Below are 16,544 nucleotides of genomic sequence, written 5' to 3' on the forward strand. Positions count from 1 at the left end.
CGCTTAAGCAAGTATTTGGAGTTTGAATCTCGCCTTGTGTGTATCACAATCCATTAGTTAGTGACAAACCCTTAATAAATAGAGCATCAATATGTGGTGGATTAATTCTCGACTTACCAAGTTAGGAAATTCACAGAAAAAAATTGTATTTGTCTTTAAAATAGATTAATTTTTCATTAATAAAAATACTTATGAATTTTTGTCTTTGTTGAAATTTACTTGGGACAATTTTATTTATTGCTATCGTATTTATTCTTGAAATCAAAATGATATAATCAACATTATTACTTGTTAAAACTTCACATTTTATGAAATAATTTTTAAATTTTTAAATTCATAAACTTATGTCGTTACAAAAGTTATTAGATCGATTAATATTTTTTGGTAATATGGTGTATCGAAACACCATCGTTGAGTATTAGTTAGTGTGAAAAGAAACCGATAGCAACTTTTATTATTCAATATATAATTTATTCTATTAAAAGATAAATTAATATGGTAATGAAGACTCAGGGGAGTGTGAGAAACCCACTTTCCATCCTTCATTCTTATTTAAAAAAAATGTCTCCGTTCTTTCTCCGTCATTGCAAGTTCCTGTTTAATTACCCCTTAGAGAACGTAAATTTCTTTGGGTATCTACGAATATTCTTTGAAAATTTTTAAAAAAATTAACACAAAAAGACATAATATAATAAATCATAAAATAATCAATTCAATATAATTCAACACAATTTATAACATATTCGTTATGAAAAATAACATTTCAAAAGGAGAAAACATAAAAAAATAATCCAATATAATAACATAACATAATTTTTTAGGACGATACTGAGCGACATAGTGACGGACTTGATGAGAGGTAGAGAAAGTGAGTTAGAGAGAATGAGAGGATCAAGCCTGAGAATGAATTTAGAAGAAAAAGAAAAAATTCGAATTGGAGGCAGAAATTAGAATTACTAAATTCAAGAAATGAATTTACGTATATATAGATTATGATAAATTAATAATTTTATATTCGCGTATATTTAATAAATTTCATGGGGCGGATACTTATGTCTGTTCCCTTATTAGGAGTGACAAACAGAAAAGTCCGCTCTGTTTCGCCAAAAGCCCGCCCCGCCTAGTAAGACGGTCCTGAATTTTTCCCCCGCCCGTCTAATGGTAAGCTGGCGGGATCTCTTTTTTTTTATAAGTCATTAAATATTAAACAATATATATAATTTCACAACAATTTCAATAAATTTATATTTCTAAAAACATAAAAAAATTATAATTTTTAAATTCATGTACATTAACGTCTTTATAATTATAAATGTGTAATAAATATAATTATAAATATTTTTTTTGAAACAAAATAATAAAATCAGCATTGTCCAAAGCAAAACAAATATTATCCAAAATATAACTTAAAACTTCTTCAATTATCATCTTCATCATTTTGTAGATCAATAACATCATAAAAATTTGTAAAAAAATGGCTCTACCAAAATAAAAACTTGGCCCAGCGGGAAAGCCTGCCCCGCCCCGCCGAAGTCCACCAAATTCCGTGGATTAGGCGGTGCAGGGTAGGCGGGATTTTTAAGTTTGGTGGCCATAAATTTCCAGCCCAACCTGCATTTTTTGGCGGGTTATACGACCAGCTCGACAAATTTTGACCCGTTTGCCACCCCTAGTCCCCATTCATTTTCGCATGGTAGGTCGTGAGGATTTTAGGGGTCCCCATCAAGCTCCAAAACGCGAGTAATTCCTGCAAATACCCGTTTCGGCTGTTTTTGTGATCATCTTTATTGCTAGCATTCATTGGTTTGTGACGTGGAGCTATTCTAGCCACTCAATAAATTCTTAGATAATCAAAATTTAGGTTAAATCATTTTTATAAAGTTACATGTATCTTTGTTATAACAATATTAATAAAAGATAAATAGATAAATACTAAACTATTGTTTAGATATAAGATAAAAAATAAGAAGAAAGAAAATGGAAAGAAAAGTATTTTTTTTGTGCTGTTTAGATGAAAAAAATAAATGAAAAGAAAATAAAAGAAAAAATTTCTTTTGCTTGAATGGAAGGAAAAGTAAGAAGAGAAAAAATTATAATAGAGAAAAATTATATTAATGTTTTTATATATTATATATAAATTATATTTCAAATGGTAACTCTGTATTTTTATTCATGTTTGCACTTTTAAATTAGTTTTCTTTGCAACTTTGAAGAGAAAAAATTTACGTGAGCTTCATATACACTTTTATGTTTTTCATTCAATTTCTTTGTTGAACCAAATAATGAAAAATTGATTTTTCCATCTATTTTTTTTTTTCAGCATGTTATTTCTCTACAAATTCTTCTAATTTAAACAATTCATAAATATGTCACATTTTTTATATATATAACAATAACTAATCACATATTAGACTAATTTATGTTGTTAAATCAAAGTCATCCTAAAATTACCTGAATCCCCTAAATCCAATAACGTTGTCTAGTTGTCTCCATTTAAATCGAATTTAATGAATTCGAATTAGGATAATAAGTAATAAATCTAATTTATATTTAATAATTTACCTCTAACTTATGGTAAAAATGTAAGATATAATGCCAAAAAAAAACTAAAGCGTCATAAATTTTTTACTAACAAAAAAAATATTTTTTTTATTTTTTAGACATGTATCTATCTTTTTAAGTTATACATTTTGATTTATATAAATTAATGATAATTAAATGTAAAAAAATACTAATTAATAAAGGAATAAAATTTAAGATAAACATGTCCTGAACAAATTGAAATAAAATAAAGTCTTTTAATTATGATCATTAATTATAATTACATATATTTACTTCAAGATTTATAATTCAAAAATACAGTATATTAATATTTTGTATTTTTATTTTTTAATTTTATACTATCACAAACATTAGTTACTTTCCAATAATGACAATACTTTTAAAAAAATAAACATAACTAAATTATTTTAAAATTATATAATAATTTTTAACATAACAAAAAAATATATAATTACCTAAAATATAATATTTGTGTAGTAACTGAAATTTAATTGTTAATATAAAGTAATATATAATACCATTTCATAATCAAATAAGTGTTTAATCGAAGAATTTAATATTTGTATAATAATATGACAAAATAAATTAAAGTTTGAGCTTAATCATAGCAAGCGTTCAAGTTTAAATTTTTATAAATTAATTTATTTGTGTTAAAGTGAATTGCCGAATAAAAAATTCATAAAAATTTCATATATTGAAGTAGACAATAATTTATTTGTAAATACAAAAAGTGTATTGAATAAATAAGAAATTATTTTATTTTAATTTGGTCCATAATTCACATGATTTGAATTTAGCTCAATATATATGATTTGATTTGATTTGATTTAATTATTAGTTGAAAGTATCTCAATTGCCTATTTTATTCATAGATTTATTATTTTAATGACTAATAAATTAATCAAATTAATTAATTAGTACACACAATAAATTTGGGTTAATAAATTTAAAAAAATAAATGCGTAATATTATTCTTATTAAAATTATCTAATTATATTTATGCAACTTAAACTTTTAGAGAAGATTATTAATGACATCTTATTGGTCAAAAAACTTATTAATAACTCTAGAGTCTAGATAACTTTATGTGAATTTTTTTTATATTTTACATTAACTTTAGATAAAAAAAATTAGTTCTGACATATAATTGAAAACTTAAAATGTAATTAATAAAAATTTTTATCTATAATTATTAATAAGATATAATCTAGATATAATGAGAAATAAATCATATAAATATAGATTTTGTATAATAGGTAGAGTTAAATTCAAGAATAACGATGTTTTTTAATTAATTTTTTAAATTTATTCAATAATAATAATAATAATAATAATAATAATAATAATAATAATATATTTATCTAACTTAATTTAATTTTCTCGTAGACAATTTCTAATATATTTTATATTCATCTACATTTTTAAAAAAAAGAAAGAAATGAAAGATATATATAATCCTTAACACGGTGCTCTTTTAGGTAATTAGAAATCTAAAAAAAAAAGCCTTGAAAAACCAAATAGCCATCTAACTTTTCTTGCCCTCAATTTTATGATCTCACTCACAAAACTCCAGGAGAGTATAATATTGCTTGACTTGCTTTCGAATGCAATAGAGAAGAATATGCAACTTCCATCGCGTCACCGTTATTCCACCTGTCCAGTCACTACTGTTGTCGTGTCTGCTCTGTCGCCGTGTGCGTTGTTATGTGTCATCAAATTTAATAAATTTAATTAGAATAAATAATAAATTATTTATTTTATTTTAGATTTCATAAATGAAAAACCAATTCACTGATATAATGAATTACAATTAACGTAGTCTAATTAATTAAGTAATATAAATTTTAATAAATTATATTAATATTTAAATATTCAATCAAATCAATTAGTTAATATAATTAAGTCATTGTAATAAATTGTATTTAATGAGTTAAAATAATTAAATCGAGAAACACTCTCTGAAGCATGCTACGTCAGCTTCATCATTAAGTACAGAAACTCAATGTTTATATAATAGAATAAATAAGTAAGTAAGCATTTGCACTATTATACTTCTTGTTCTACATGATGACTTAAAGATATTTGTTTTGTATGTTAAATAATATAAATAATATTTTGTATCTTATATTCATTAAATATTGATATTAAGATGAGAAAATTATGTAATAAATTTTATAAATAGTAATTATAAAAAATAAATAATTATTTATTATATATAATAATTCTTGGTATACATAGGATCGGATCATGTATATATTAGGATATCTATTTTAATTATGTGAGTAATTATTGTTATTTTTAATTTTTTATTATATTACGTAACTATTTTATTCAAGGTATAAATTTTAATTGATATTTTATCAAAAAAAAAGCAACCAATACAAAAATAAAACTTAAATAAGACAAATATGTTATGAAAAAAATTAGAATAAAATAAAAACTCCAATCATAATCATATATATTTATTTTAAGATTTATACTTCAAAAATTCAGAATATTAATATTTTGTATTTTTTATTTTTTTTAATTTTAGACTATTATAAATATTAATTGTTCTCTAATAATAGCAATCTTTTTAAAGGAATAAACATAATTAAATAATTTTAAAAATATGTAATGATTTTTAAAATAACAAAAAATGTACAATTACCTAAAATATATTATTTTTATGGAGCAATTGAATTTAATTGTCAATATAAAAATTATATATAATATCCTATCACAAACAAATAAGTGTTTAATCAAAGAATTTAATATTTGTATAATATAAAAAATTAATTAAAATTTGAGTTTAATCATAGTAAATGTTCAAATTTAAATTTTTATAAATCAAGTTTTATCATTTTTTTCTCGAAGTAACTTATACAATAAAAAATTCCTAACGCATTATTGATACTCAAATAATAGAAATAATATATTAATAAATAAAAAATATTATTAAAAGTTAAATATACAGATAAAAAAATTATAACTTGCAAAAATATCTCTAAAATTTATTACATAACTATTAAAAGTCATGTATTTATATAAATTAAATTATATTAAATTGTAAGATATTTAGATATTTAATTAAATTTAAAAATAAATGGTATGCCAATTCAAATAATTTAGATTGAAGATAAAAAATATATATAATCAAATTATATTATATAACATAACATTTCTATAAGTTTCTTTTATAATGGATTTAATACAAAAATAGTTATCATCATCTGTTTAACGTAACAATTTAAATTTAGGAGAATTGTTCTAAAAAATTCCTTTTTCGAATTATTTATTGTTAATATCAGGTCAATTTCATAACATTCAATAATAACATAAATGATTATATTTGAACCACAAAGTTAACCTAAAATAAAATATAAAAATTGATGAGAACAAAATATTAAGACAAAAAACGATTAGAAGCGTAAAAATAGAAAAAAAATTATCAAATTTAAATAATGTCAAAAAGAATCTAATATATAAAGATGTGAATTATAAAAATAGAGGGATACATATATAAAGAAGAATAGCATGCATGCATAAACGTTTTTTCACTATATCATAATTTGCTCCAGCTATACGATGAATTCAGCGGCAGTCAGCAGCTCCAAAAGTTTGCATCGGTGCACCTCAAACACATGACCTGATTTCTTAAGCTGCAAGTATGCCGAACACATTGTCGTCCAATTCCATCAGCAACGGTAATGCCTAAATTAAGATATTTTCGAGTTATAAACAAACAATCAACGAAATACTATTTATCCATACCTTCTCATTTATCCATAAAAGAAATTTTACATAAAAAAAAAGAAGAAAAGAAGAGTTAAAATAGAAAGAGCGATAAAAATGATGATTCTTATCATTTTGTTTGGCCGTCTATATATAGAAGACCAGAAAATCATCATTATCTAACAAAATTAATTTGTATTTATTACATTTAATTTGAATAAGCAAGAAATTATCATATTTTAGTTTAGTATTTAATTCACATGATTTGAATTTGACTTAATACATATAATTTAATTTGATTTAATTATTAGTTAAAAATATCTCAATTGCTTATTTTATTTATAAACTTATTATTTTAATTATTAATAATTTAATCAAATCAATTAATTAATATACATAATTTATACCTAATTTGATTTAATAAATTAAAAAATACTACCAGAATATTAAAAGAAATAAATTAGAAAATACTATTAAAACAAATTGATATAAATTATAATTATTATGTAATATTTAAATATCTAATCAAATCAATTAGTTGATATAATTAATCTCATAATAAATTGTATTTAATGAGTTAAAAGAAATAAATCGAGAAACACTCTCAGAAGCATGCCACCGTCAGCTCCATCACTAAGTGTAGAAATCCGATTTTTATATAATAGAATCGATAGAATCGAATAGACGTTAATTCATATATAGTATATAAATAAATTTAATTAGAATAAATAACAATTTATTTATTTTATTTTAATATTTAAATATCTAATCAAATCAATTAGCCGATATAATTAAGTCATGGTAATAATTTGTATTGAATGAGTTAAAATAATTAAATCGGAAAACACTCTTTAGAGCATGCCACGTCAGCTCCATCATTAAATGCAGACATCCGATTTTTATATAATAGAATAGATAGATTTTGAGATGCTGATGGTCTTTTACATTTACGTTTGCACACGTTTTACCATTTAATTAAGATTGAGCTAATTAATAATCTCATCATTTATATGTATTTTTATTGTAACTTTTCTGCGTAAGCATTTATTTTTTGAGAGAAAATAATGGCACGTATATATTTTTTTGGTTTCCGTATCCTCTAACTTGACAGGTCAAGAACTAATTCGCTACGATACTGAGCTCCATTTAAGGGTTTGTCGTTGGCCAATGAATTGCTGCATGCACAAAGCGAGATTCGAACTCCCGACACTTGTTTAAGCGGACTATAACCTCACATTTTCACAATAGTACTTATTTTTAATTTAGTTTTACTACGATATAGGAGAAAAGTGAGCAATACAGTACTTTTTAGTATGTTTTAAATTTCGCTAGGGTATTAGATTTTATGTACTAAAAAACAGTACTGAATTTGAGTTTATCATGACAGGATGTTATGATTTATGTGCTATTTTTAAAACACACTAGTGTAAAAGACAGTCCAATATTATAAAGAAGACATTATAAAGAAGTCACAAAATTTCGGTTTATGATTATATGGTAAACATGAAATTTTTTTATTTTATTTTAGAAAAAAAATAAAAAGTCAGTTGAAAATGATATTGTTTCAAGAATTGTCAACCAGAAAAAAAATTAATAAAATAAAAACAGTAAACCAACAAAAATACAGGCCATTGAATCTTTGGGTATGGATCACAAATCAGATTTTTATTTTATTTTTTATTTCAGAGTAGGTTGTGTGAATGTGAATGGCACATTATTCAATTATTCAATTTCTACATCAGATAACCCACTTTCTTATAATGGATCGAAGGATCTAAGCACAAAGTATAGAATACGTTTATGCAACAACTCGTGTCAGATCCAAATTGACACGTATATTTTAAAATTCTACCTTCTATTTGAGAACCATAAAGATTAACCAATGAGAGAGAAATTGGAGCTGTAATTTGGAACCAAGAGGGTGTAAGAGGAACAGAAAGTTTCACTTTACATAGAAATTCCTAGCTCTCATACTCAGGAATTGATTCTCCCAAAGAAGATGGTGATGCATCCAGCCTCGTTAGAACTTCGGGCATTCCAGAAGTATCCCTAATAATCTGCGTTTTAAAGAACTAAATGAATAAATAAAGCATAAACACTAAGATATATGCTATATTTGATTTAATTGTAGCTCAATATGCCATTACATACATTACAGCCAAGTCTTGTTTTATTATTAGCTGGATTCAACTATATGAATAAAATGAAGACATAATTCCCTATCATGAATCATATTTGTGCTTAAATTATTTAAACTTAAATCTCTAAATTATTTCATCTTAAGTTCTCTTAGATTTTTCTTTACCACTAGTTAAAAAACTAAGCATCATCTTGTCCATCTGACAGAAGGTAGTTTTAAAGAAACACTAGAAAGTAAAATACAACTATGTGAATCCTATTGTTTGTTTTTCTTCCATGTTGCATTCAAGACTACCTAATTTTACCAGAGATCTCCTGAAGAAAAACATATTCCAATCCAAATCACCCTCCAAAAGACTCAGGTTTTGAAGAATAAATTTGGTTTTATATCGAATCTACCAAAGGTTTATATACTTGTAAAGAAGAAAATTAGAGAGGTACTACAGCAGCAAGAAAGATGCATATATGTTTTTTATTAGCTGAGAAAATGCATGTAATAGGGTACCATGAGAGATCCTACGAAAGATATTGGGGAAGAAGGAAGGATGACATATTTTTATATAATTAAGAACATGTATGATGGGTTACAAGTTACAACTAGTATGAGAATCCAAGGTAGTTTAGCAAAGGAATTTCCAAATGGTGTAGAATTACATCAAGGATGATCTTCAAGCCCATACATTTGCTCGCTATTCTTGGAGGTGTTTACTGAGCATATCCAATAACTTGCACCATGATACATGACTTTTTCGATAATATTGTTCTTATAGGTGAATTAAGGAAAAATTTATATGATAAGTTAGATTTGTGGAGACAAAGTGTGAAAGTTAATGATTTACTCATAAGTCACAATAACACGAAGTAAATGGATGGTAAGTTTAACAAGGAATGGAGGAGCTCAAACATAAAACTGAAAATTGGAAAAAACATTATAGCACCAGTCAAGACTCAAGAGGTTTAAATATCTTGAATGTATTATTCAAGACAAAGGAGCACATAGATGCAACAAAAAAAAAAAGTAGCTTCAAAGCTTATGGGTAAATTTTATCACACTATTGCTATACCAAACCATCTATGAAAAATAGTGTAGGTCAATAAAGGGTAAATATGAACATAAGCTTAGTGTGGCTGCTATGAGGATGAGTAGCTATACTCAAATGGACTGAAAAAGAGACAAAGTATATGAGAGGAAGTTAGAGTGACATTGTGGAAAAGATATAGAATCTCGTCTTAGGTTGTTTGAACATTTAGAAGACCAATAGAAACATACAGTCAGGACGGTAGATCATATGGGAGACAAACCTGATAAGGTGGTCAAGAGATATCTAAATATAAATGCACTTACATCAGATATGATAAATGATAGGATGTTATGACGCCATTTGATTTATATAGTCAACTTCACTTAGTGAGACAAGGCTTTGTTGCTGCTGTTGGAATTTAAAAATACAAAAAATAATTACGTCCCAGTTTCATAATGAATCAACCTATCAGGTATAACATTGTCACATAGCCATGACAATCCGTGATTCTAGGTGCATGCATCAAACCTTGAGACGCCACATTTGATTCATCATTATTAATATTTCTAGTAGAAACAGCTTTTGAGACCATTTTTAAGGAGCTCAAACAGTTATCTAAACTTGATTCCTGAATAAGTATATACTAAAAACTTACAAGTATTTCCTCATCGAGATAAGATATCATGAAGAGTCTTTGAATGCTGTTACCTTCATAACACGAGAAAAGTTCAATGTTAATTTCATAACAAAGTTTTGCAAAACGAAACTGAGTTTTACATTCGTAACATGCATATTATTGTCAATTTGTCATATAAGTAAATCATTCCATTTCTTGGCTGGATTTCAGTTTCACAATGAAGTTTTTATAAAAAGTGCATATTGAATTCTTTATTACATGGCAATATAATAGAGAGGATTCCTTAGGGTATAAAAGAATTAGCAATAGCTTACTTAGAGGAACTTTTAGACCACTGGAAACAGCGTCGCGTATAGGAACGGGAAGCTGTTGTACAGCATTAACTGCCTGCCCAAGTGCACCTTTAAGCTGTTCTGGAACTCTGTCTTCAATAATTGTTGGTGACACAAGAGTCCCCTCAACATACTCCTCTTTCATTCTAAGTGGCCCCTCCACAGATAACTTGGTTGAGATAATTACTTTGCTTTCTATCTAAAAGATTTTATCAGCAAGTTGACTGTGATTAAAACTAATTAATGACAATGCCTTAAATATATTCAACCTCAAGACAATTTTAAGAAATGTGGTACCGAGTTCAACAGGTTCATGTTAGCAGTAATGTTAGCATTTCCGTCCTTAATGAACACATCCATCTTTGACAAACTAGCTATGCTTGAAGGAAAATTTCTGCCAAAACACAAAGCCCACAAGTGCATTAGAAACTCACCGGTGAAACAAACAAAATTTAGCGCGGTCTTCTTTAAAAATTAAAAATATCTTCTTATACTCGAAAGCGCCCAACCCTCACAAATGCCAATCAGCTAAGAGATTACTCACTCAAATATTAATCGTGCAGCAAACAACCCTGGACTTCCGGAACCAAACCACTCAAAGTTCCATCGTCCTTCCAAAAAGGGTGACCTGTAGCACAAAATTGAATGAACATCTCATAAAGAAGTATAGACATGAGCATTCTTATTCACTAACGTGGTTGGACGGGGTGTCGGGTTGAGCCGCTCAAGACCAGTTATCCTTTCATTCACATCAATCCTTTGCATATCAGTTGTCTTCCCAGAGACCAGTGCCTCAAAACCTCCTGCATCTTTAAACTAAAATGGAATCTCCAAAATAAGTACTATTGAATCCAACTTCATGATTTGCATAACACGATTATAGGTAAAAATCATAACAATACAGAAAAAAGCCAAATTCGAAAATGATTCCTCACTATGTTCAAGTTACAACCCCATACTTTTTCTTTTGTTGTCTATATACTTCATATTTTTCCCTATCTAACAGTACATGAAGCCTTAAACAGCATAGCACTAAGAACATAATTAAGACTGTACTATGCCTTGGTCATTAAAAATAAAATGTGCTCTGAATTTCCACTAGTAGATCATATTTATGTCAAGATTTTCCCTTTTATGCATAAGCAGGCATGAAAGATAAAAACACTATGAGTGTGTTCGGATGGAAAAATTAAAGGAAGAAAAGTAATGTTAGAGAGGGATTTTGGATTTTAAAATTGTGAAATTTTAATTCTCAAACAAAAAAATCAACTATATATTTTATGAATAAAAGTAATCTAACTCTTTTATCCAACAAAGTATTTAAAAGTACAACTAACATAATTCAACCAAACAAAATATTATAAAATTGAAAAAAATAATAATTACGGCATTTAAATTTTATTATATTTGAAGTAAAAGAAAATTTAAAAATATCCCAACCAAACACACCCTAAAAGTCATGACAGCAACACAGCATTGCAGCAATGAAATCTGATAACGAACCTAGACAGCAATAAGAATGATTCATATTCCAATCAACTACCAACATAAATAGCAATCCTCCCTCCATTTTCATTAACAAAACAAAAAAAGGGGGTAGTCAATCCAAGCAAAGTCATTAGCCATTGTTCTACATCAATTCTAACCCATACCCATCATAAAAACAAATTACGATTTTTTTTCTTTAATTCTTCATTGAAAAACTTCAAAAGGAAAAAGAGGTCCTCACATCCACTCAAATCCAAGGCCATTATCCAAAAAACACGAATAAATTTTGTTCCCGTGAGGCTCAAAACGACAGGGAAATTCCCAAAACGCATTCAAGCTCGGAACGAAAAAGAAACGGAAATTAAAGGAAAGAAGGTACCAATTGAAGATACTGACAGCGAGAAGAAGCGATTCTTTGGCTGAAAGGCGCTCCATTTCCTTGGCGTAAGCAGCAGGGGCACCCTGAACGGCTTGCTGAACCATTGCCCTGACGCACGTGCGCCTAACGTGGAGGCGACGCGCTTTAGTGCGTTGCGGAGGTGCGAGCGCGAGGAATGGAGACAGTGAAGAACTGAATTTGGAAGAAGAAGAAGAAGAAGGTATGGTGATTGAGGAAAGAGAGGGGTGTGAAGTAGCCATTGACATTGATGTAGTGATTTATTTGAATTTAATTTGAAAAAGAAGGGGGGAAAGGACTAATTATGGTGGTAGTGGTTGATATTGAAGGAAGTTAAAAGAGACATGAGGTGGGAACTAAGAGGCTCCAGATTTAACAAGACACAGCCTTCGCTGGTCAAAGGAGGAAGAAGAGGGGTGGACTGCGTCTGCGGAGTACGGAGTAGTGACTAGTGACTGGAGTGCGTTTAATATATATATAGTTAATATTTGATTAATGAATAATTATAGTTTACTAGGAATACTATTGAACTATCAAATTTATTATTTTTTATTATTAAGTATCAATTAATTATTAATATTCAAAAATATAAGATAATATATATTTTTGGGTTATTAAGTAAAAAAAATTAAGTTAATAATTAAATAATAATAAAAATAATTAATTTTGATAATTTTTTATATATTTATAGTTGGAGAGCATACAAAATTAAAAGTAAAATACTATTTTCCAAAAAATTATGACATTAATAAAAATAACTTAAAAAATTGTGAAAGACAAACAATTTTTAAAAAGTTATTTACTTTTATAAAAATAACCAACCATCAACTACGTTTATTTATATTAATAAGAACGTTTAGTTCGTTAAAAAAATGACATGGCAAATTATTAAATTTTTTTAATTATTTGGCACTGATAATTATTTTAAAATTATACAACCTGGAAATAAATTTTCAAAACAAAAAATTAGAAATTCTAATTTTCCAATTATATGAAATTCTAAATTTATATCATTTGCTTTATCTACCTACATGTTTCGTCGTCATTCGGTCTCTTTCGGATACGACACTCACCGATATACATGTCTGTTATATCCAACTGCGTCTTAATAAAAAATAAATAATCTTTTACTAAGCACACTTGGACACACCTAAATACCATCACGTGTCAGTATGTCGAGTCTTATTCTTAATATATATTTTTGAAATAAATTTAAATATAGTATATATTATTATTTATTAAAACAAAAAATATTTTAAATACTTGATATGATTAAAATAAGATATTAAAAATAATTAAAAAATTAATTTATATTTTAATATCAATAAAATATCAAAATATCATTATAGTTTATCCAAAAAAAATACTTTTTATATTTTATATATATGCATGTCCCCGTATCTTTATAACATTTTAAAATTCGTGTGTCGACGTATCCCGAGTCGTGTCCGTACATAATAGCTTCTCTCCCCTATATGATTAGTAATATAATACATTTTGAAAAAATGTTCATACAATTTATTAACAAGTATATATGATTCTTACTAGAATTCTTTTAATAAAATTATAATATTAAAACAAATCTCAATAAAAATAATAAGTTTCAAAAATGTTATCAATATAATTTTTATTTAAAAAATAATTACTAATTAATAAATATTATTTTTATCTCTAATATTTATATTTTATTTTTATTTTATTATTAACGTTTAATTTTAATTTACGTATTTTTGTTTCAATATGTTTCAATTATTCCAAGAGTTAACATATGTGGTAAACTGGTAATTTATGTTGGGTCACTTATACATGAGTCGATGGTTGCCACATGTCAACAACACATCAATATACAATGATCACATCAGCATTTTTATTAACCGTGCTAATACTTAAAACATAATTAAAACGTTAAAAGACAAAATTAAAATAAATTATGCATTAAAAGAGTATTTTTAAAACCTTTCAAAAACTTTAAAAACAAAATGTATCCTTTATGCTATTATTTATAACATTTAGTAATAAAATATATTTTGGAAGAAAAATTTATAATCAAAATATGAATAATAACAAATAATAATATCAAAGATGTATATTATTGCTTTTCTCCAATTCATGTATATTTAAAAGCTTTTCATTTTACTGTGATAGAATTATAGAAATAATCTGCATGTACGTTAGTTAAGAGAGGGCAAAAACAATTATGAGATTTTATTTTAAGAGTCTAGAATTGAGTGATGAAAAAATTTTCACTAAACTTGTAGAGAATATCTGTATTACACATAATAAATTTTTATATTTGGTATTTTTTCTATTATAAAATAAAAAATTTCCTCTCTTCATTGAAAGGTACAATACATTGTAATATCGCCCCAATTAAATTGGAGATGTGGGTGATCGTACTAGAAAAAGAAATTCTGTAACATAGCCATGCAATGAATTGTTTCTTGAAGTTTCCTAGTTACGAGCATTTGATATGGATTAATTCCAAAATGCTTGCAGCAATACTAAGTATCATGAAGTTTATCAAAACCATGGCAATTGGCAAAGGTTCTTCTCAATTAGCACTTCAATGTGAATATTTTCATCCTAATAACTATTATACTAGAACAAGATTTTTCCCCACACTCAAACCAATCAATACATTACATAGTACATACATACCAATTATCTCAGTATATGATTCCCCTAAATATGACCAAACATGGGAAGTGAGTTTGAGAGTCCTCATATGATTAACTGCAAGGAGGAAGAGCATAAAACAGTTCTAGTCATCAAGCGCGGACACCAGATAGAGCAATGCAGAGCGAACTGCAGAGCACGGAGAAACAAATGAAATAAAATGAGGAAATCTATTAGTATACCATGAAAGTCTGATACTTTGAATCCATGCAGATAAGCCAGACACTATGCTTTTTTGTGTGTGGTAAAAGATACAATGCTTTCTACCTGAGTTGCAAATTAAAAATAGCAGAGTAAGGCAAATGAAGTAAACAATTATTGCATCTACACAAAATTCCATTCGACATACCGAAGCAGTTTCACCAGATCAGTGATTGCCCTCAGGTGCTTGAGCATTTGCATTGTAACTATCATAACCTCCAGTTGCTGGTGCTGTTGGATTGGCTTGATACATGGCTGGTGGAGCAATAGAAGGAGCACCATTCGAAGCTGGTGGTGCAGTGCTTCCAGGAACTGTTGGTGTGGGAGCTAATGTCGGCGGCCGGGGTAGGGAACTCAGCTGACCTGGCACCTGGGGAGCTCCAGGAGGAGGTACCATTGGTTGCATGGGAGGTGCAGACATATATCCTATAAGACCGAACAAAACCCACTTATATCATATATATATATGCTGGCAAAAAGCAAATGGCTTGTATGAATTAATATATAAAAGATTTTCTTAATCAAATAAATAATAGAATTTGTTAATATAAGGAAAGGTCAATGGAAATAGTAACAAAATGGAAATGATATCCAAATTATTTAGGGAAAATATGGTAGTGGTGTAAGCCGACAATAGTTCCTGGTTAACAATCAACGTGTATATAACCGATGTCATTCTAAAGCCTAAACACCAAAGAACGACAAAAATCTGCATGCACCAATTCCGAATATTTTAAAGACTGCTCAACCACGAACAAATGCATCATCGAAAGGAGCTGCTGTTTGATTGAAATCATGAAAAGGATGGGAGAAAGCATATTCACCTGGTGCACCAGGAATCGGCCTAGGCAAAAGGGGTCGCATTCCCGGCATTAGCGGTTGACTTCCAGGTATTTGGGGGGCACCAGGAATAGGCAATCTCGGAGGTGGCAATACAGGGGGCATGGCTGGCCTCTGAACTAGAGGATTATAAGCCACACCAACCTGCTGAAATGCTGCAGCTTGCCCAAGATGTTCTTTGATCCTTTGATCGATTAAACTTTGAGTTTGTTGTTCTTCAAATTGTTGGTAGTAGGACCTCACATTTGCCTGAAGGCACAAAGATATTAAACATCAAGAATATACCATGACATAGATTGGTACGCACGTATTTAACAGGTTTGACAATTTCACAATACCTTATGTTTGTAACCTGCATTATGCTGCTTTCTCACAGATGGCTGGAATATTTCAAAAATACAGTTAGCAACACATAAATATGTGTGATTGCAGCTAATTAACTTTCAAGACATTATAATAACAAAAAATAGTTCCTCAAATAATAATCTAAACACTTCAAATTACGTTGTACCTTAATACGTGGTGGTCTAAAAATC

General features: G+C 27.7%; 2 protein-coding genes across 3 annotated transcripts in view; both read right to left on the minus strand.

Annotated features, from left to right (window-relative positions):
- Nucleotides 1-7,920: 7,920 nt before the first annotated feature.
- Nucleotides 7,921-12,734, minus strand: LOC107464696 (probable plastid-lipid-associated protein 13, chloroplastic). The gene is made up of 7 exons (XM_016083650.3): nt 12,291-12,734; nt 11,101-11,222; nt 10,951-11,034; nt 10,704-10,800; nt 10,389-10,605; nt 10,093-10,145; nt 7,921-8,333 (listed from the first exon to the last, which is right to left on the minus strand). The coding sequence occupies exons 1-7, from the start codon at nt 12,537-12,539 to the stop codon at nt 8,238-8,240; spliced, it is 918 nt and encodes a 305-aa protein (XP_015939136.1). The 5' UTR covers nt 12,540-12,734; the 3' UTR covers nt 7,921-8,237.
- A 2,092-nt stretch (nt 12,735-14,826) lies between these two features.
- The window catches only part of LOC107464697 (U1 small nuclear ribonucleoprotein C), a 2,830-nt gene continuing 1,112 nt past the window's right edge, over nt 14,827-16,544 (minus strand). The window contains exons 4-8 of one of the 2 annotated variants that reach the window (XR_001587167.3): nt 16,347-16,388; nt 15,993-16,257; nt 15,317-15,594; nt 15,150-15,234; nt 14,827-15,024 (exon numbers count right to left, since the gene is read on the minus strand). Coding sequence is in view for 1 of the 2 variants with exons in the window: in XM_016083652.3 (XP_015939138.1) it covers nt 15,335-15,594; nt 15,993-16,257; nt 16,347-16,388 (567 nt within the window). In the remaining variant the exon portion in view is untranslated. Of the gene's footprint in view, nt 15,097-15,149; nt 15,235-15,316; nt 15,595-15,992; nt 16,258-16,346; nt 16,389-16,544 lie in introns of both variants that reach the window. The other variant, XM_016083652.3, reaches the window with a different exon arrangement.

This window comes from Arachis duranensis, chromosome 9, assembly GCF_000817695.3.
Source record: "Arachis duranensis cultivar V14167 chromosome 9, aradu.V14167.gnm2.J7QH, whole genome shotgun sequence".
NCBI classification, from domain to species: domain Eukaryota; kingdom Viridiplantae; phylum Streptophyta; class Magnoliopsida; order Fabales; family Fabaceae; genus Arachis; species Arachis duranensis.